The 17,161-nt window shown below is 37.1% G+C and overlaps 1 protein-coding gene across 1 annotated transcript in view; it reads right to left on the reverse strand.

Moving 5' to 3' along the window:
• Window positions 1-11,489: 11,489 nt before the first annotated feature.
• The window catches only part of LOC112150870 (glypican-5), a 58,355-nt gene continuing 52,683 nt past the window's right edge, over window positions 11,490-17,161 (reverse strand). Inside the window, exons 10-11 of the mRNA XM_024279387.2 lie at window positions 16,035-16,132; window positions 11,490-13,488 (exon numbers count right to left, since the gene is read on the reverse strand). Of these exons, the coding sequence (XP_024135155.1) occupies window positions 13,393-13,488; window positions 16,035-16,132 (194 nt within the window). The 3' untranslated portion in view covers window positions 11,490-13,392. The remainder of the gene's footprint in view (window positions 13,489-16,034; window positions 16,133-17,161) is intronic.

A 17,161-nucleotide genomic window follows, 5' to 3' on the forward strand; every position in this document is an offset into this window, starting at 1 on the left:
ACTCCCCTGAAGGGGAGTGGAAAAGAGGGACAACACCTGAATCACACTGCACCAAGCAGGCATGAAGTAAATAAAAAAAAAATAAATAGTGACAGTAAATAGAAATAAATAAGAAAATGTAAGAACATTTTGATTAAAACTACATTTGTGAGTATTTCTTCATTTAAGAAGTTGTGAATCAGGAATTGATTAAAATTGGCATTGGAAAAAAATGGTAGCTGTGATGTACTACAGTCAACGGCCCACATGCTCCCTGCTCCCCTCTATTCTGATGCATCCACTTATAGACAACTAGATCAATCTAATTTTCCCGTAGTTTCCATACGTCTGGATAGCTCCGATATAGCTTGATATTTTTGTTGCACTGATAATGTTAGGTTGGGGTTGTGAGGGGCTGTAAGCTAGAAGGAGAGAGTGCAAACAAAGAGGTGAAGGACAGTAGGGCCATGTCTACTCCACGCCAACGGTCTCACCCACAACTGAGAGACGAATTTCTGCTGAATCACGGCCGCTCTATGTCCTAGAAAATGACACAAGTCCTTTGATTTTGGCTAAAAATGGGATTATCACAGTTAAACGACCGCCTGGTCAAAAGACAATTGGAGTGGAGTATGAACTTACACCAGTGATCAGTTGCTGGTAAAAGACAAAAAAAAAAATCCAAAAATACACTCCGCATCACTTTCCTGCAATTGGTGTCTACTTGTGCATTGGTCCTTCTCACTGCAGTTTATAACGTCAGATCAGGATGACGTTGTCCAACCTTGAAGCTAATTTTTAAACTGTTGGCAATAATTGGTTTGACAGGCTGCACTATATTCAAATAAAACAAAGTGATTTACCATCAAAATGTTAAGACATTTCAGAGGTTTAATTGGCATTTTCCCATTTCAATGCACTTGCATGTTAAAGCTGATTAGCTAGCCAGAAGGAAATGATTTCTGATTAGTTCACACGAGTCGATGCCTAAAATTCTTCTATTTGATAGACTGATTGTCTTGGTTGATGAGACAAAATGAAAAAAATAAACCAGAATTGAAGAAAATTCAAAACTCTCAATAAATACTTTTATTGAAATAGTCATTTTAAGACTGTTTAGTGATCTACAACCAGGTAGGTGTGAAAACTGTTCTTTAGCCACATGATCTTCTCAGGATTAAGAAAAGACACTAACAGGTCTGAAAGATCCTCTTGCTTTCAGTAGAGCTGCTGATTCATTTAGAAAAAAAATGCAGTCAAAGCAACAGTTGTTTGATCCTTAGTTCAGAAAGAAAAAGATTAAATGTTGAAAAAAGTGACAAGCCCATATATGTATGTATATGTATAGATTACAACCAGTTCACCAAGGGAGGGACTGGGGTTTGACAGATGGCAGGCTAATTCTGGCCTTGTCTTCACAGGAGCAATCAGGGTTAAAGTCTACCACACCAGACATGCCCCAGGGTGAAAGTCATGCTAAATTGCACCAATGACACATTGGCACATTAACAACAGTTGTGCATGCTGCAGGTAGGAAAGACAAACTCCCTGCTTTTAAACAAAGCAGCTGCAAAAATAAAAGAACATTTTCAAAATAAAGGAAAAACGAAAGGCTTGAGACAGGTACAGATGGTGCTCAGATGGAAAGATAATGAGTAATTTTTAAGGATCAAAAACATCATGAAGAACAACAAGAAGACAAAATGTACCTAGAATTAAATGAAGTAGTGAAGACTGTCGCAGCACTACCACTTTGTAGATCACTGGAAAAACTTCAGTGATGTATGTCCAGTGGAGTTGATCCATCCATCTATTCACCCATTTTCCAATTCCTTTGGGAATTGCGATGTTGCTGGAGCCTATCCCATTTATAAATGCGATTTTACCCTAGGCATTTTGTCAGTCTGTCGCAGGACCCAGTGGAGAACAGTGACACAAATTTCCTCTACATAACCCAATGACTACCAGGCCTCTGGAATTGGACATAAAGGATGACGATCCGGACAGCAAGGATGAATGGAGAGCCAGGATGACCTTTTAAGATTGAATAACACCACATATTCTTGACTGAAAAAAAGAGAACAAGCATCGAAGTCCAGAGACATTGTTTCCAAGTGATTTTTGAATAAGATGCTCAACAATTATGTGTCCCCAGGATATCTGGGTGGATTTAGATTGGACATAATCCCTGCTTGAAATCCAGTCTGAGCCCCCTCCACAATGCATACCGCTGTATTGTCAGAAAGATTTATTTCCAAGACATTTGACAAGATATCTGATCCCCGTAGCCTAACATCCACCTGCATGGTTGTCTGAAGGCCATTTTCCATTAAAGGTGATGAGTTCACAAGTTACAGCAGAAAAGGTGAATCAAAAAGCACTGAGGTTACACTCAAGTAACTGAAATCAGCTCTTAGCTGGGAAACAATACCATGAACTCTACTCTTTTCCCTTTTAGGATTTGAATGGTCATCTATCACACATTTATGGGCTGAACAAAATGTAGAAATACAACAATATATCTGTTTAAGAGTATGTTACTCCACACGACAGTTATACAGACTCTTGAACATAATCTGAATTGCTAGGATCATCTCAAGGAAGAGCTAAAAGTGAAAACTTCTTCTGCCTGCAGGGCAGGAACCACCTTGTCCCACTGTTTTCTGTAGAAAAACAGCATAATCCAATGCAGACACAAACCAATGCTCTGCACCACACACACACTCCAGTGTCAAGTCAGGATAAGTGTTGCACTAATCCAGCCAGTGATTTACTACCTTGGCTGGATAAATGGTTTTAGGATTAATGCATTTAGAGAGTTGACACATATCAGGCACCTGAGCCCTGCAAATGAGTGCAATGCTTTAAGACAAACTGACAACGATGCAATTATCATTTTATCCTCCATTTAACAATTTTGGAAATGTGTTTACATTTTGTCTAAGTTGTTTACATCATCTTAAAACTGGTTTAAACTGATACGAGGCAATCTTTTCTGTTTTTTTATTTACTGGGACAATGTAGATATTGTCTGTGTAGGAGTGCATGTATCATCTTGATTTTTTTTCTTGGCACGTCACAAGTACAGGATTTCAATGTTGGCTGAGGACACAATGGCAGCTGTGTCAAACTGCTGTCAGAGGCTGCAGGGAAGCTCACTTGTGTGCACATTTGACTCCCAAGTCACATGGCACCAATAAATCCCAATCTCCCAATTCTTTGGGTTTAATATTTTCCAGGCTTGTTTAAGGTTAGGTCAGGTGAATAAAGTTGAGTCAACTGACATCTTGAAGCAGTTTCATTTTCTCAGTTTCTTCTTATTGAAAGGCTCACTTCCTCGTTTGAACTGCAGCCCTCTTTGAAATGTCTTCAGCTAAGCCCACAGAGGACAGCCTTAATGCGTTTAATACTCGCATCTTTAAACCTATTTCCTCTTTGAGATCCCGTCGCGTTTACTCTCCATACTTTCACACACAACCTTGTAGGGTCATGCAAATTCATCATCTACTTCTGTATTTTCAAGTGCGTGCCAAAGATTCAGCGGAGTGTAACAACGTCTGGGAGACAAAAAAAAAAAAAAAGAAACAGATTAGCCTGCTGCAACCTGTGGCTCTGTACCGCAGGCAAGAATTTTCTGCTCTTCAATCTTCTGTTGAAGGACAGCCTTTAGTCAAATCAATCTGTCTTGGCTGGCAGCAGAAAAAGCCCTGTACTCACTGTAGAAGTTTAAAAAGATGCAGAATCAAGGGATGGCTCAAGGGATGTCGGTCTCAGCATGGTTGACGCAACACTGGTTCAACCTGAAGTGTTGAAACAAGAAAAAGACGACCGCTGCGTGCCTGAACAAACATTCCCCTCATAGGATTCTGCTGAGCTGTGAACCACACAAGCTGCAACAAAGTTATCGTCTAAATCATTGAAGAGAACTATTTTTTTAACTAGATTGTGAGTCAACACCAGGCCATAAGTCTGCTGTAGAATCGCTCAATTTTGTACGTAATGCACAGCATGTCCTTGCGTTGTAGACCTCCACATCTGTATTGTATCGATCATTCACTTTTTTAGCTTGTGTTTCTTTCACCGCATCACCTTCTGCTCACGAGTGTACATCTGAGTCCTCTTGCCTTCTAGCGTAGCTTGTTCCAATAAACATTTTGCACATGATTGCTCTGTCTGCATAAATGGGTTACTTTCACCTTTTTTTTCTTTTTTTAAGGTAGACTCCTTCATGCAGAAGCACTGGTAACACCCAGAGAATAATATGACAGCAACAAGATAGGTGAAACAGAAACCCTGAATTTGAAACTGCTATTTGAGTGTTTCTGGGTCAGCTTGTTCAGATACATTTATGGAGATACATTTTGTTTGGACTGATTAATTTAGCTCTAAAACAAGGGTTTGTCAAAATCTATATAAGTCAGTAAGGTGAGGATTTCATCTCATTTTGGTTACTTTTTTTTTCTATCCTCACCATTTGTACATAAGATGAGCCAAATTTTCCACCACACATCACATTCACTGTGCTGCACCTTTTAAGGTCACCTATTTTCAAAATGAAGCCTAGTTATGGAGCTTGAACACACTCTCACAGAGCGGAAATAACAATGGACTTTTATTAGATTTGTATATGCGCTTGTGTATGGTATGCTCCAACTGAAACAAATTTGTCACGTATTTTAATAACTAAACAATAAAAAATAGGTGATCGCACCAAACCTTCACCCCATACACTGTGATGTGGTTTATTTAAAAACAAAATTAACCAAACAAACAGGAAATTAGGGTAAAAAATGTCTTTCATTTGGTATATGCCTAAGGAGAGACAAAGAAGAAAATACAAATCTATGTTTGAAATAATGTTACCTTTTCCTCTAACAGCTAAATAACCACTATTCTGTTTTATCTCCTTAAAATTTCTGTTTTTCTGCAAACCAAATGTGAATTGAGAGCCTCTTTAAACCCACACTGATAAAAATAAACTCTTTGCCATTTTATAGAAGTTAACACTACAATGTTTGGTTTGAGACCACAAAGTTCAAAATAAAAGCAGAAATTTTCCCACCGGATCACTGAATGTCTAAGTGGTTCAAACACCAGCAGGAGCTGCTTAATTGGCCAAAAATTGTCTTAAGTTTTTAAGTTAACATACTGATCTTTTTCTTGAAGCGAACATGAAACATGATGGAATATATTTATGGGCGTTACTTTTGGTTGAAATAAATTACAAAGTTGCTGACGTTATTATAGATACATTTTCTGCTGTTTTCAGTTACTGATTTTGTAGATTTGCCCACAAAAGAAGAGAAATTGACAGTCTGTCATCCTAATGGTAGGTTTATTTGAACAGTGAGAGATAGAAAATCAAAAAGAAAATCAAGAAATTGGCTTAAAATTTGTTTTTATAAATATGTTTGCATTTTATTGAGGGAAAGAAGTTCTTGAACTCAATTGCCAGAATGACTTTGTAGCAAAACTCTTATTAGCAAGCACAGAGGTCAGATGTTTTATGCTGATGATCAGGTTTCTGCACATTTCAGGAGGAATTTTGATCCACTCTTCTCTGCAGATGAGTTATAAATCATTAAGATTGGTGGCTGTAGCTTTGGTGGCTGGGCTTCAGGTCTCTCCATTGGTGTTCTGTAGAACTGAGGTCCAGAGACTGGCTGGACCGTTCCATTAAGGCCTATTTGTCACCGTTCTCATGATCATGGAAACCCCACCAGGTGAGATCTGGTTTGAAGCCTCAGATCTATAGGTAGTTTGACAATCAAGTTCTTGTATTTTGGTACAATTGCTGTAAAAGTTGTCACTAACCACCAGATTCTTGTGGTTGGTTTTGTGGTCCATTCCAGTCTTGTGCAGGTTCACAATCTTCTCCCTTAAATCCACTAAAGGTTCTTTAGTCTTTTCCATGTTGGAGAGTTTGGAGTCTGACTGATGCTGTGGACAGGTGTCTTTTTTGAAGGTAATTAAGTCAAACAGGTGTCTTTGATTCAGATGACAAGTTGATTAGAAGAGTAACTGGTCTGTGTGAACCAGAACTCTTAATGGTTACTAGGGGATCAAATGCTTATTTCCCTCATTGAATCTGAAACACATTTATATAAAATCTTTAAAAGAGATACTGTTTCATCTACTGTACTTTTCTTAATTAAAATCATTTACTTTTCAAACGATTTATGATAGGATCTCTCTGTGGAGTCAGATGATGCCATAATTATTGAAGGGAACCAACAGAGCTTTTGCTGCAGAAACAAGAACCACAGTGTAGCTGTGGATCTATGCATGGCATGTTACTAAAAAACTGATAAAGCTCAAAGTCTCTCAATGAAGTTTTTAAACTCAAAAAAATATATATTCTTCAGATGTTGTGGACTAAAAGACAGATGAAGGACCTGAAAAAGCGATACAAAGCAACAAGCCCAAGTGGATGCAAGTTATCAGAAGCGGACTTACCATTAGGTAATGGTAGGGGACTGCCGAGGGCACCCAACACTTTTGAGGCCTGGAGCTGGATATTTAAAATAGTTTTCATGGCCATGATTTTTTTGACTATCAAAATAAAATAAAGGAAAAACAACTGAGATAGCATAAGCCTCAAAATGTAAATGTTTCATCCTCCCCTGTAAGTCCTCAGCAATGGAATATTTCTGCAAGTTAGATTTTCCAAGAGTTTGAAATGAAAAAGCAGTAATCAACCACATGTGAAAAAAAGGAAATAGCAAAGAGAAAGCATAATTGTTGCTACACTTCTAAAAGAACAGAATCAAAGGAACAGAAAAAGAAAGTAAAAAAAAACAAGAATAAAGAGAGACAAAAAAGAGAGGAAAGGAAAAAGGAGGGCCAGAAAATTACCACTTTAAAAAATATAAGATACTTTTTTTTGATGGCACTCCAAAGGGTATTGTTTTCTTGTTTCACTTAAGTATTTTTTGTTTGTTTTTCCTTATTAAGTAAAACCTGGAAAAATGAAGAAATAATGTATGTTACATAAATGTTACCCTGGATAAGGATTTTTTTTTTTAAGATGAATACATCTCCTGTGGAGGGCCCCATCTTATTGTTTGCCCTGGGCCTCAAAATGGTTAAGTCTGCCCCTGCAAGTATTCAATTGCTTTGTCACCTGGAAGCTTTATTTTCATAATTCTCTTGATCTCTGTGGAAGTTGTAATGCTTAAATCATAATAATAGTGCAAATGTGAATTATTCAGGTTAGTAGCTAATTTCGCCAAAGATGAGCTTTTAGAGCTCCCAGTCCCACATTACTTCTGTAAGTGGCATAATATTGAAGATGTGATGGCTTTATTTAAATTACTGATGCACTTCAGTGCCTTTGAAGCTTTTGCTGAAACGCCACAAAATAATAAAATCCAGCTTAATGCAATATTTTTACACCTTTCCAATTTCTTTTTTTTTTTTACTCAATGATTTAAAGTTTTTTTTAGTTGGAGTTTATTTATGCTTTCAATTTCTATAAAAATAGAAGCGGAGATAAATGCTTAAAATACAAATAGTAAAAACTGGGAAAATGACAAAACGTAGTGATTTCATAATCTTTGCATGAAGCCAGTTATTCAACTTCACGCTTTAATAGTTTTAACTGGAGCTGATGGCTGCAGATGCTTAAACTCACTCTTATTTTTGACAACAGAAACAGTAGTTTTGATAATTACAGGGAGGAAAGAAAAGAAACAAGCGTGTTCAGGTTATTTAAGTGATACCTTTCCTTCTCAAAAGCAGCGCGATGGCAAAACAGCCAGCAGCAAGACACTTAATCCTTGATAGCCCCCGCAGAACTGCAGTAATGCTAGTGTTACAGAGCGTGGATGAAGACGCTGCCAACTGCTGTGAAAACGATCAGCTTTCAGGGGTAAATTATCCCTGAACACCCAGTTCAAATTATGAGTCTAATTTCACACCATTTATTCATCAGCTGTTGATACTCGAGGTTGGATTTTTGCTCCCAGAAGAATTCAGAAACAATGAACTGCTTGGACGCGCAAGGATCAGGTGTTAAAACATCCCACAGGGTTCTCTGCACTCAAGATAACACTGAAAATGTGTGAGTCCATTTACAAGTCTCATAAATCATACTTTCTGTGTACCAACATCTCAATATCTGGATTGTGAAGTCACATGTTTATAGCTGAAACAGCAATAAAAAAGTGTTGAGTCCTGCAATGTGCCAATCAGAAGAGTGATAAGTGCTCTGAAAGTTGTAAACACGACAAGCCATAAATAATTTATAGGCGAATATTGGTCAAAATGTCAGTCATAGCTCTAAAGACAAGTAAGACAAGTGCTCTTTTTTTCCTAGTACAGGGAATTTAAATCTTTTTCAAGTGTGAGTACTTGTAAGTCATTGTTGTTTAGTGTGTGATTATAGAGACAAAGAGATTCATGGAGGAAAAATATGCGAGAGGTACTTCAGGAAACAACTTAAAAGTGAATTTCTGCAAGATCTTGCAGACATTTGGTAAGATTTCTAACTCAAATATGATTCCAGAGCTTAAAAAATTTAGCAGGTACAAAAAAATCAAATTGCATTGGGAATGCCAAATGTATAATTCCAGGACATACAGACTACAGAATGTCTAGTAAAAGATTTATCTCTCTGACTGCTATTAGATTGGAACTACAGTAGATGTAGTTCAAACTAGATTCTCTTGTCTTTCCAGTCTATACCTCTGCATGTGTAGCTGCAAGAAAAGGGGATTCTATAAAGAAAGTATCTAAAGTTGATATTTTGGGGAAAAAAACAAATAATGGCAAAAGCTCAGTGGCCTTGTGGTAGAGTATCTGCCCTGAGATTGGAAGGTCGTCATACCAAAAGACTCTGAAATGGGACCCAATGCGCCTGTGTCTGCAGCTCACCACTCCCCTAGTGGATGGGTCAAATGCAAATAGCAAATTTCACACACTTAGGTATGTGACAATTAATGGTACTTTGACTTTAACACTCTTTCCCGCTAGCTTGCAGCCCCTCACAACCCCATCATAACATTATCATGCAACAAAAATGGCAAACTATCCAGCCGTACAGTTTTGAGCCAGATACCAGCTCGGATGAGGAAAATAAAGACGATAATGGATCTATTTGTCTGCAAGTGGATGTATCAATGAAGCAGACCATAGAGGTTTTGGCTCAACCACTTCACTTGCTGCGTCACAAAAGAGGGTTTTTCAAACAACACTTTTTCATTTCGTCCCGATTTTTCCCAATTCGAATAAATAAATACTGAGAAATGCAGTTTTAATCTTAAATTAACATATCATCAGAAAAATGCTACAAGAACATGTTAAAAACACAATTTTTATATTATAAACAAAAAATGTTCAACTGAGTCTGCATGACTCATGATTGCTGGAATACTTTTTTTTGCCGTTATACGATTTGACTTTGGGACATAAAACTTGAATTGAGCTCCATCCACAATTTCTCTTTTAAGGACCCTTACTTAGTAAAACAGAAGTTAACAGTGCCTCCATTGAAAAGAACGTTCACATTCATCAATTATAAAAGGGTAAGGAAGTTAGCTCCTTTATTATCTCCTTTATGTCCTTTGCAAGGGGCACCCATCATTTTTTTTAAAGGAAAAATCCAATTACCATCTGATAATGGATACCATAAGCAGTCAGAATTTTAAAAGCTAAGTGGCAACCGGTGATTTACAATTAAAGTTGAGATACAGCAAAAGTACGCAGAGACAATTGTAAATTGCTCTAAAGCTAAAACTTCATGTTCTGTAATCCAATGGTGGTCCATGGACGAATCTCTCCTGTCACCTCTTCTCTGACCCGTGAAGTTTGCCAGTGGGGTCGAAGAAAAGGGCAAAGAAACGGAGATAGAAGGAATTCTTTCCGACAAAAAGAAAGCACCTTTGAACTTGCAAACAAAAAAAAAAAGATTTTGGGTTTATTGCTCAAACCTCAAAAAGTGTTAAAGTAGACAGTTCTGGAATAAAGTTCTAATCGTCTTCTAACACGGACATTTTGTGAATATGCCCAATGCATTGCTCATAAACCTTTATTGACACAATTTCTGAACAGTACGTCCGACTAAACTTTTTATTATTATTATTTTATTATTTGGTATAAGAAACAATCTTTTCTTCTTTTTTTCTCGTTCTTAATATTTCAGGTTACCAGAGTGGTTTTAACAGCTTGCAGGCTAGTTGCTGTTTTGCTGCATTCCTTTTGCCTCTGTGGCATTGCTAATCCAACAAATGCAGCAGAATGATGAAACAGTTTCAGCTGATATAAACCAAAAGAGGGTAGTAAAAAATTTCTTTAAAAAATCTCATGGATTTTAGGCAAACTCAACATGTTTGTTTGTGGATGCTCATTTTTACACAAGTTGTTTGCAGAAATGATTAATGTTTGACATATGTCAGCTTTGTTTGAGTATGGATGTGGTTATAAGTTGATCTACATTTGTGTTATACATTTTTGAGTCTACATAAATGTGTGTAAAAATAGTAAAGTTAAGCTTCATAAACCTGAGGGGTTTAATCAAATCTTTTCCTCCAGTCAGAGGTTGTGTGTTCACTGTATTCATATTTATGGTCCGGATTAGATGTCTAGTTCCTTTCTGAAAAATAGCAGAAAATAAGATTTTTTTTTAGAGAAAATTGGTCTGACTGTGACTTTTTGTAAGTATTCCCAGTCCAAATTTGTTGTGAAGTTGCTCAGCGGTGACTCTCTGGTGTTAAAAAAATGAATATTTTGGAAAGATTAAGCACAATCAAAATGCCAACAGCCCATAAAGTGATCCTCCATCTTCCACTTTCTGATTTTATCTTTATCACTTTAGAGATGCACAGCTTCCTCATTTTTCAACCTTTTCTTCATAAATTTCTTCATTTTGTCCACAGGAAGATTCTACATAAAGCAACATCAGAACAAAAGACACCCCCCCCTCCTCCTCAGTTTCCCTCAAATTTGCATTCAGTGACATCTTTATTTCCCAGCCATCATGTGGCACTTTTCTTGTGCCAGCAAAGCTGTTTGTGCCAAAATTCAGAGCTATGCTAACACAGTCGCATCAATCTCTCACCGGGCTTCAGGCCAAAATCCCAAAGCCACAGCCCTATTAAAGAAAAAACACACACAAAAGTGCTGAAATTTAGCATCACTAAACATCAGAAATCAAATGAGACCCCGACTGCTGAAGCAACTACTCAAACGGTGAAGAGGAAGCACAGTGAATGTGAAACTGCCAGACAATGAGCAGTTTTCCTTTACTTCAGAGTGACTTAGGGGGAAACAGGAAAAGAAAGTCTCGCTGGAAACCACAAACATTTTTCGTGTACTCAGGAAGTCCCCACATATGACTTGTTTCAAACTGTCCTTAATTACAGCTTAATGAGGTTCGATATTAAAATTATGGTATTTTTACATCTCCATTTGCTACCAAAGTTGTCAGCCTTGGATACATTTTTGTTTAAATAGATGAAGGCAATTCTGTTTACCTTCCATTCAGCCGTCCCCAAAAACGAATAGAACAGGAGTTATTTTGGAAAATGCTTTTTATTTATGAAGATATTAAAAACAGAACAGAGTTGCAGGACAAAGTTTAGCAGTAAGTGGGCTGGTGGAACTTACAGGAGCTCTGTGGCTTACAGAGGAAGGCAAAAGCAACCACAGGCGAGCTTGCAGGGCGCCTGTTGAGTTTAACACTTCAAATTCAGATTTACCGGTGTTAACATGAAACCAAGGCAGCTTGTTCTTGGCACACCAGCGCCTATCGACACAAACACAGGACCAACAGAGGTAAACTAAATTTAAGTTCATACACATCTTTTACTCAAGAGTTAACATTAATTTAGTTTGGATTTTGTTAGACTTATTAAACATAAATCACGGTTATTTAATGAGGATGTAAAATATATAAAAATAAACTTTTGTGAGATCCTCCTGAAAACATGTTGCAGCTGATGCAAGGCCGACACAGTCACAGTCTAGCAAACAGATTTAAAATATTTGTACCATTACCTGTAGGACAGTTTTACTATATTTCTTCATAGTTTCAGGCTTTAGATTGCACTCTACAAGGTGACAAATATTCACATCCTTCTCAATGTGTTCCATCCATTTTGCAGGTATTTATCTGGAGCTTTTGTGCAGATTGGTTGACACTTTACCACAAAGCCTTACAATTCTGATGTATTCATTTATATGAAATAGTTTGCAGCTTCCTCAATGATTCCCACCACCCAAAGTGTTGTCTTTATTTAAAATGTATAAAAAACAAAAAGACTAAAGAAAAAAATAAAATAAAAAGCTGTGAATTGTTGGCCATGTTGTGGATTTCTTTTTCCTTTTTTTTTCGTCTATTCAGTCTTGTTTGGTTCCTAGCCAGTCTTTGAAAGAACATGACAGTTCATCTTTTGCATATTACAGCGAAATGTTATATTATTCATTGTCTGAGCAGATGGTTGTTCTTTTTGCCTCTCTTGTCTTGTTTCGGTTGCCTGTTATTATTTAGTGAGAAAAGAAAAACTGAAGCAGAACTAAAAAAAAAAAAAAGAACCGTTGCCCTTCAATTTCTGAATTTTGACCATCAGGAAAAAATATTTAGCTAATTTTTTCTTTTGTTTTCTAAGACTAAAAAAATATATTAAGGCTGTTCTGTTTCCTGGGTGAGTACTTCGCACATGATTGGATCCTTTATGCCAAGTTTTTGGTTAGTTTTTGGTTGACTGTGGAGCAACTTCAACCTTCAGAGCTGCAAATATTAAAATCTTGCATTAACAGAGTTGAGTGTAAGAAAAAAAAAAAAAAGATAAAAGTCTTCTTTTCTGAAAAAATCAACAAGCCGACAAGCTTTTGTAGAAGCTTTTATGCTGCTGCCAGAAGATGTTTGAGACAAAAAAAACTTGCTTCATAATTATTGCTTGAAATAAACCAACAATTCTAACTCAATCTGAGACAAGAATTTGAGCAGCTGGATCATTTTTGGACACTCACAAAGTGAAACAGCCTCCAAAAAAAGACTTCTTCCTGCAGTTTCTTGTGACTTGAGCTTCAGTTTGCGGCAAATGTTGTTTCTGTCCCTATATTAACCTCTATTTACAAATAAAAACATTGTTATCTATTCAAATTCTTCATATAAATATAAAATTTATATATATTTGTATTTACACTCCTCTTCAAAAAGAAAAAAAATACAGTCAGTAGTACTGTGCAGTCTATCTGATCAAAGTTAAACACAAATGAACACATGTGGAGGTCAGTACAAGTAATACAAAAAGGCATATCTTGTGCATCTGCGGAAAATCCGCAGCTTATCCCGTCAGGTAGACCGATCAGAGCAGATGAGGTGCTCAAACTGCAGGATCACTCCTCAACAACGCACAACGTAGTTGCTGTTCAGGCTTTTCTGTTCCCCTCTGAGGATCCGTCGACTCATGTTCAGCGGGGGGCCCATGGACACAGCAGAAATAGCAGCAGAATGACAGACGTCAGAGGTCCAGAAGTCAGGAGGGGGGCTGAGTCGCGTACCACCACCTGGTAGACGACACGTGATAAGACACAAGACTTAGAAAGGCGTGTAAAAAAAAAATCTTTCAGTGAAATGAGAAAATGTGTGTTGATATACATAAGTATCGAAAAACATATCAAGAAGTGGGAGTATTGGTTAAAAACTACAGATTTGAACAAGATTATGATGGTAAAAAACATAAATAGATTATGGGAAATGTTGTCAGTTTCTCTTCCTGTTGTGTCTCTGTTTGTTTGACTGACTTAGATAATTTACTGTAACTAGTAATACCCTCAATTTTGAATGAAAAAGTACAATCCCACACTAAAATAGTTGAAAATAGTAACATTTTGAATTTAAGCTTGCTTATAAAAAACATGTAGTGTCTCTTTTCCTATTTGCAATCAAAAGAAACATTTTCTGAGGTGAAACAAACAGCGGTGCTGCATTGTACAGCCTGATCTACTGTGTTTATTGAATGAAGAAATCACTAAGTGTGCCATCCTCAAACTACACTGATATCAAGTTGTATCAGGATCTAAGAGAGTACGCTAATCGATCATGCTGAACAATTGCTTCTAAGTAACTAATGAGGGCATCGCATTGCTGGAACAAGTGATTGAAAGAAAAAAAAACACAAGTATTGGAAAACAGTCAGGAGTTTCAGGACCGACTGCATTGAGGCAGAACCACAGATTGATGCCGAGCTGTACTAAAGTCAGTGAAAAAAAACATTCATTTAAAGTCCTTTTAAATGTTTGTACTTGGATGTGTTTGATCTGACACTCATTTGCTTTTCATTGTTTTCCCACTTGGTTCTGAATCTGGATAGAAAGGCATTTAGATTCTGTTTGATCCAAAGTCTACACAGAGTCTGCTTGGAATTCCATTCCAGTATTATAAATTAATTCTACTCCAGTCGTCATATTTCTATGGAATCCATTAGTTAAGCCAGAAAAAAAGACTTCATCATGGGTTGGAATTTACAATTTTGAAAAATAACTACAAAAAAGTGGACACAATATGTCATCATGCAACCATGGATTTGTTGGGACCTGATTTAAAGACATTTTATTTATTTTTTTAGGGGGGAAACATGTTGTGCTTTGGAGGAGAAACACTTTTCTTCACGCGGGTGTGCTCTGAAGCACAGAAGTTTACATTTAAATGTAAATAATTACTTTTTTGTATTGGCTTAAAGTTATAAAATGTGATGTCGTGTATTTCTGAGCGCTAGCAGCTCCGTGCTAACATAGCTGACTGGCGAGTGTTGATGATGTCGTCGAGCGGGAGTAACATCTAAATTTGAAGACACTATTTTCCATATCTCTCCGTTTGGAGGGCTAAATGTAGGGATAGGGAGAAGGCGTAGGGGTAGGGGAAGAATTCGGATTTGGCTAAGGTCTTTCTTACATCAGAATAGAGCTGTGAAAGAGAAAGCTTGGAGCAAGATTCATGAGATTTGCAGCCCTCGGAAAGTTTGTACCAAGCCTTCTTCCAACTGTAAATGACGGACATGGGCTAGCAAACAGTAGAAAAAGAAGAAGCCCCTCCCTGTTTGTCCAGTGTGAACACCATGGTTGTGTCCGAATCCCCCCCAATCACTATATAGTGCACTATATAGTGCGTTCACCATTTTCCAGTGCTGTCCGAATCTACTAATTTCAAATTGAGTGTACTCGATATTTCCCCGAAGTCTTTGCGAAAAACTAGCATATATCACTAGATTAGAGGATATAGACCACAATGCTTTGCGGTCGAACAATTTCGAACAAAAAACATGTTTAAATGCAATATTTGAATAAACTAACCACATTTTCACCACCAGAACACAGTGGAGTCATAAACAAATGTAGTGAAATGCTCGTTTTTATTTGATTTTCACTTAGTGAAATTGATGACATCATATCCGTTTTTTAGAAAAACGAAAGAAAAATAGTAAGCATCATGTTCGAATAGCCTTTAAAATCCGGGGCACTATATAGTTTTTTAGTAGTTAGGAATCAGAGGGGGAATTCGGACACAACCTTTAAGTGTGTTCTTGACAACTCCCATCCACACTGTTAATTGTTGATAAATAAATAATAAAGTTTGTAAAAATTTACCATTTTAAGAACTAACCGTGAAGCCATGTTATTTAAGGCAACATAAATGTAAACATTGATTGCCATGGAGATTTAAAAATTGACTTCTAGAGCATAAAAAGTCACATCTTTCAGATCCAGGAGTTAAAAAAAAAAATATGGTTACAACAGAATTGTCACTTTTGTAAAGCTAAAAAAATCTGACCTTGACCTAAACACATTTTTTGCGTTCCTCTAGGCTTTCTTTCTACTTTTTGGATTATTTATTGAACAGACCTCAGATTTTCTTTACAGAAATGACCCCTTCAAAACAGCTTAAACCCATTTGGTCCCGAAGGTAAAACAGCACATGCAGGAAGAGCTCATTGTTCATGTTTTAGATACAAATCAAAATAAATCCTCTCAAGTGTTTTTAAAGGAAACTTAATTCTTTAATGGATTATTAAGTCCGAAAAATATATGTATCAATGTCATGAAGTTTCATCTACCTGCGGAGGGGAGTGGAGATGAGGAGGGACTGGGTGAAGCTGAGGAGGAGCAGCGAGATCTTGTGTTTCTGGACTGTGCCCGCTGGATATTTCATCACCTGTAATGAAAATAAATTGTTAGTTTTTAACATTTTTTTCACTGAAATGTGCTTATTTTTGTACAAAACGTTTAATTGGGAAAACTAACAACTGATATATAACTTAAAAAAAAAGGTTTTTTTTCTTAAAGATGAGAGAATTTGCCACTGAGTTAAGCAGTAACTACATTTTGAGGATAAGAAAATGCAGATTGGGTACGATAACAGTTTTTAAGTTCTCACACCCACAGTGCTGACTGGCTGGTGTCTACATGCCCTTTTCTCAAAGGTTGCAGCCCTAAAACTACCAAAACACAACGTCATAAATCAGACCGACTGGGACTTAAAACATGACTCAGAGGGATTAATTCTGTTCTGGTCTATAATTTTTTTCCCTTTAAAGACCAGGTAAATGAACCAAAACATGTTTGTGGATTTAGCTTGTTGATTGCAGAAAAAAAAAAAGTCTTTCATTATTTAGTTTTGGTTGCTGTTTTGACTTAAAAGATTTATGGATTTTTCTCCACCCTCCCACAGTTTTGCACACACTGCATACTATTCCACATGAAACCCTGAGATATGCGGGATGTTGCTTTATTTCAGCTATCCTGAATAAACCATGCAGTGTTAAGTGCTTGAGTGGAAAAGACTCACTCAAATGACTGGATTTGGTCAGAAAAAGACACAATCCTATCTTCTTTTGCCCTTTATTTTGGTAAAACGCACACTCTGACGTGCACACACCTGCTTGGAACGAAATATGACTCTGTCTCACAATGCACGTTGTCACATTGTCCTTTCATACAAAAGACGTGTCGGTTGCTGAGGAATGTGATGAGTTTGTCGACGCAAATATCACGTTTCACATTATCAGATGCAGAGAAGCAGGAAAACACCGGATTTTGTGTGAACGTGAAAGGTTGGAGGCAAAAAATCTCTCCTGAAAGGGTTGGTTTTTAACTGTGCAGACTGTTTAAATGATTTTGTTTAGGGCAAAATGTTACCAGCTCTGCATCTGTCCTTCATTGCGCGTTCTCTTGACAAATATCA

Source organism: Oryzias melastigma, linkage group LG4 (assembly GCF_002922805.2).
Source record: "Oryzias melastigma strain HK-1 linkage group LG4, ASM292280v2, whole genome shotgun sequence".
Lineage (NCBI taxonomy): Eukaryota > Metazoa > Chordata > Actinopteri > Beloniformes > Adrianichthyidae > Oryzias > Oryzias melastigma.